Genomic DNA, 4,190 nt, shown 5'->3' with positions numbered 1-4,190 from the left:
AATAAATGTTTAATTGTAAAATAATGTAGTACTTATTTCTATGTAATATTCTAATAAAATAATATATTATACAGCATAGATCGTACAAAAATGACAACTGCTTTACAAACTATACGTATCTTCGAAATTTCAATGTCACAATATTTTACAGTATATGTACATAATAAATAATTACATGTACAATTTAATGCTAGTAATATTCTAAAGTTAGAATATTGTTATTCTTAAAGTTCTGCCATATCTAGTAATGCATTTAAATGCGTTGGCAACCAATTCATACCGTTATGACATACGAACAAGACATTTCCGTCTATATAAGCTTGGACATTACCCACCTTGTAAACTTGTTTTGCTTCTCTATACCGGTTCGGTATAGGCATGAACAAAATGCCCCTTTCTTCACATTTCTTTTGAACAAGATCTTTGAAACCTTGAGGTATTTGAGATGCTGTTCTGACTGCTTCTGCGAGCCTCTGCAAAAATAAAAATGTTGTATTGTAATGTTTGTAAAAAATGTTTGTAAAAAAATTCCAAGATAAATTCCACGAATTTGACCATACCTCCATTCTCGGTTGGGCGTTTGGTGGCATTTGTGACATTGTAGGCTGAGTTCTTTCTAAGCTTGTCAAGTACGACACTTGTTCCATTGCTCCAGGTGGATGACTCTGTGGTCCACTGACTGCTCTATTCATCATGTCTAATGCTTTTTTGAAATGTTCTATAAAACAAATTTATAATATTCAGAACGACGTAAGTTTATGAGTTAAATATAATAGGTCCCAACATATATAGGATTTAATGTTATATTAAACTTACCCTTCACTGCAGTTTCAGCCAATATTTTTTCACTTAACATGCCCTTCCATCCCATATACCAATTTGTAACTTGATCATAATTCGGTGAATGGTTTAACCATAGAGCCAAAACTTGTAGCCATTTCGGAAAGAAGAATTTATCAAGCAAGTTTGCCATTATGTGAGGTGGAATTAAATCTTTCCATTCGTATACCCAATTCCATTGATCTAAATGCTGCTGATGCGGATTGATAACAAATTCTGAAAGTGCTATCTGCAATTTTGGTATAATATTTTTCACTAAAAACGCTTCCATATCTCCTTTTGTAAAAACATTCGCCCACGGTTGTAACATTAATCTCGCCGATCTGTCGGATGGATGCCAACCACCCAATGCAGAACCTAGTTTACGGCGTATTATTGGATATATTAAAGTGTCCAATCGATTTCCTACAACGATACAATACGTTCAATGTCAATTAATTACAGTAACATTTAGTTAAATTAGAAGTATTAACATGTACACATACGTAATAATGGTAACCACGGATGAATCCACGTGTGGATAGGTACTGTATCTGTAAGAGGATTCCACTCTTCTACTTCCAATGTAAGTTTCGGAAGTATCAACAAATCTAAAATATTTTCTAATATCCAACCTGGAAGCAATGGTATCCAGTATTCTATCAATTCGATAAGTGGTTCTGGTTGTCTACAAGTCCACTGCCTGAAATGAAAATTAATAAACGTTACAAGTTTTGTATCACGGAGTCCATTTCGTTATCTTAATAAGCGATGCTTACAAACTAAATTTAAATGTAGATACTGCGAAAAATGCAAGAAAAATTGTGACTAAAGGAAAAACAATTAGGTTCCCAGAAATGTTAACTAACGGTATTTCGTTAAATCACAAATGTTCTGTTTGGCATAAAGTATCCCGCATGTAAGTACTCAGTACACATACACGTCCGCTGTAAGGTTGATAACGTATTGTAAAGTGAAACTTACTGTACGGCTCCTCTAATTGATGGCATCCATGCGTTCCACACAAGCTGATCATATGGATGCATAGTCCTTGTTTGAAGAGTAGTAGTACCACTTTCCAAAATACTCTTCCATTGTTCAAATAATTTAATAGGCTGCTTCGGTTGCACTGTAGGGTTCCAACTAGCTAAACAGTCCTTTATTTTTGGACCAACAAAACTGCTAGCCAATTCATCAAGTTCATACATTTTATATTCCTCATAATATTTATCTTGCAAATCTCTGAAAGCTTCTGCTGTCTCTTGTAACGACAACTGGTTAGTTTCGTCCATTAATTTATCTACAATTTCTAATACATTTTCTAAGGTATCGATAAGTTGACCGTGATGTTCTATAACTTTAGATATATTTTTCTTCTCTGCTTCCAATGCAACTACCCTATCGCTTAAATGTCTAGTTCGTCTATCGTTTTGTATTATATCTTGTTCACACATGTCTACGAGTATGTTTAAATTGTGTTGGAGCTCTGGTAATGAAAAATTAACTTTTGATTTCTTATCAGTAATCACAACATTTTCATCAGGCCTTTGTTGACCACCAGCTATTGCGTGATATCCACTGAGAATTCTTTGTTCTGGACCAGTCATATCAATAACTTTAACTCTGCTCATTTCATTAGATACTCTCACTTTCTTATTTGGTTTTAATTTTCCATCTTCTAAAACCTGATCTACGCTTCGATAAACATATTTGACCTTTTTCTTTGTTGCATTACTATCTCCTTTCCGCCACTGTGATAACTTAGCTTTGGGGTCTTTTCCTTCCTCTGAATCTTCTTCCTTTTTCTTTTCCGGAACTTTTGGAAATTTTTCTGGACCATAAGCACCAATAGCACCTCTGCCTTTTCTCAAATGTGCTTCTACTGGAGCACTTATACCTTGTAATTGCTTGCCCAAACCTTTACCCGGTTCAAAGCCCATCTAAACCATTAATAGGTTATTTAAAATATATTGCTTTAATAATAAGTATGAATAATACAGTACTTCGTATACATACCTGCAACAACAGTTTAGCTCCAATACCTTTAGTATGGACCTCCCAACTACCCATACCACTGTGAATAAGTAAAGGATTTACTTTACTTTTCTTTTTACGTAAACCAGCAATATCTCCATCTGTGTTTAAAGAAAAAGATGTACGTAATAATCCCATACTTGGCCGTTCATCTTCAGAACTAAAATAATAAAATTACGAGTTTATTAGAACATTTACATTAGTATAATAACAATAGTGTCTGTGAATCAAATCTATTACCTTGAACTATTCTGAAATTCCCTTTGCGACTTATTTATACTTTCATTGTCACTATCATCTTCATCTTTTTCTTCCTTTTCCTCTTTTGGTTTTCCAGCCTGCTGAATGCCACCCGCTACAAAATTAACAGGGGCTGTATAATTTTTTGGTCCTTTATCAAAAGTTTTAAACGACGGTCTAGCAGGTAATTCCTCCTCATCACTATCATCTGCCCAAATACCTAAAATAATGCAGTTTTGGTTAGTATTTGAAATCAATACCCATAATAATTGTAAAGAGAGTATGTTAATATTTTTCGATAATAGAAGAATTACTAATATAAAATTCTTACCAAGCATTTGTTGTTTCTTGGATAATTTTCGTCTGGGACGATTAATGTTGAATTCATTGTCAAGATCATAGTCTGTGATTTCGAAGCTTTCTACTTCGTCTTCCGACATATTATCAACGTTTATTAATACTGTATATAAAGAAAATTTTATAATTTTGATTTTGTAATACTTAGTATGTCATTTGTGACATGTAGAAATAAATCAAAATAACTCGCTTAATAGTTATCGCAGGTTATGTTCAGTTATGTTGTGTTGTATTCTCGCGAATCTGCGTACATTCCTTTAATGGCGTCTAAGCAGTGCTACCATAATAGATAAGGCAAATGATAAAGCATGCAATCTTGCATATAAGTTAAGCTCATACTATGACAACATTTTCGAATGTAACAAAAAATACTACGACAACATAACAGTTACAAAATAATTACATATTTTGTATAAATAATGTAATGAATTTATCGAGCTTTCAGCTGTCAACCAATAATTTCACTAAAGAAATAGTGAATCTTATTGAAGTTATGTAAAAAAGCAATCAGTATCGCTATAACACAGATGTCATATAAATAAAATACATTTTATATATTACAAAATCGCTTTTGTATCGATTGAAGTAACAATTCATTACACTAGCTGTAATAAATAAAATATTTCAATGATTTATAATAGTTGAATAAAATTTAACTTTGACAAGTCAGTAATTTAGAGATCTGTCGTTCCGAGATGTCGCTGCGCATGCAAGCTCGTAAGTTGGTAGTGTCACAAACT

At 33.0% G+C, this 4,190-nt stretch overlaps 1 protein-coding gene across 1 annotated transcript; it reads right to left on the bottom strand.

The window, feature by feature from the left end:
• Window positions 1–224: 224 nt before the first annotated feature.
• On the bottom strand, window positions 225–3,582 carry LOC107187518 (tuftelin-interacting protein 11). The gene is made up of 8 exons (XM_015575637.1): window positions 3,425–3,582; window positions 3,094–3,313; window positions 2,836–3,013; window positions 1,804–2,759; window positions 1,326–1,522; window positions 817–1,245; window positions 561–718; window positions 225–473 (listed from the first exon to the last, which is right to left on the bottom strand). The coding sequence occupies exons 1-8, from the start codon at window positions 3,531–3,533 to the stop codon at window positions 225–227; spliced, it is 2,496 nt and encodes an 831-aa protein (XP_015431123.1). The 5' UTR covers window positions 3,534–3,582.
• Between the last annotated feature and the right edge of the window lie 608 nt (window positions 3,583–4,190).

The sequence above is a fragment of the Dufourea novaeangliae genome, unplaced genomic scaffold (genome assembly GCF_001272555.1).
Source record: "Dufourea novaeangliae isolate 0120121106 unplaced genomic scaffold, ASM127255v1 scaffold89, whole genome shotgun sequence".
In the NCBI taxonomy this organism is placed as follows: Eukaryota; Metazoa; Arthropoda; class Insecta; order Hymenoptera; family Halictidae; genus Dufourea; species Dufourea novaeangliae.
This window is presented reverse-complemented; position numbering and strand designations above follow the sequence as displayed.

What these genes read in the sequence shown, in the direction of transcription:
- LOC107187518 (XM_015575637.1), bottom strand. Translation starts at nt 3,533, where the DNA reads ATGTCGGAAGACGAAGTAGAAAGCTTCGAAATCACAGACTATGATCTT. An exon ending in CAAGAAACAACAAATGCTTG is followed by an intron (nt 3,314 to 3,424) that starts GTAAGAATTTTA and finishes GCATTATTTTAG; the next exon opens with GTATTTGGGCAGATGATAGT. An exon ending in GAATTTCAGAATAGTTCAAG is followed by an intron (nt 3,014 to 3,093) that starts GTAATAGATTTG and finishes TTATTATTTTAG; the next exon opens with TTCTGAAGATGAACGGCCAA.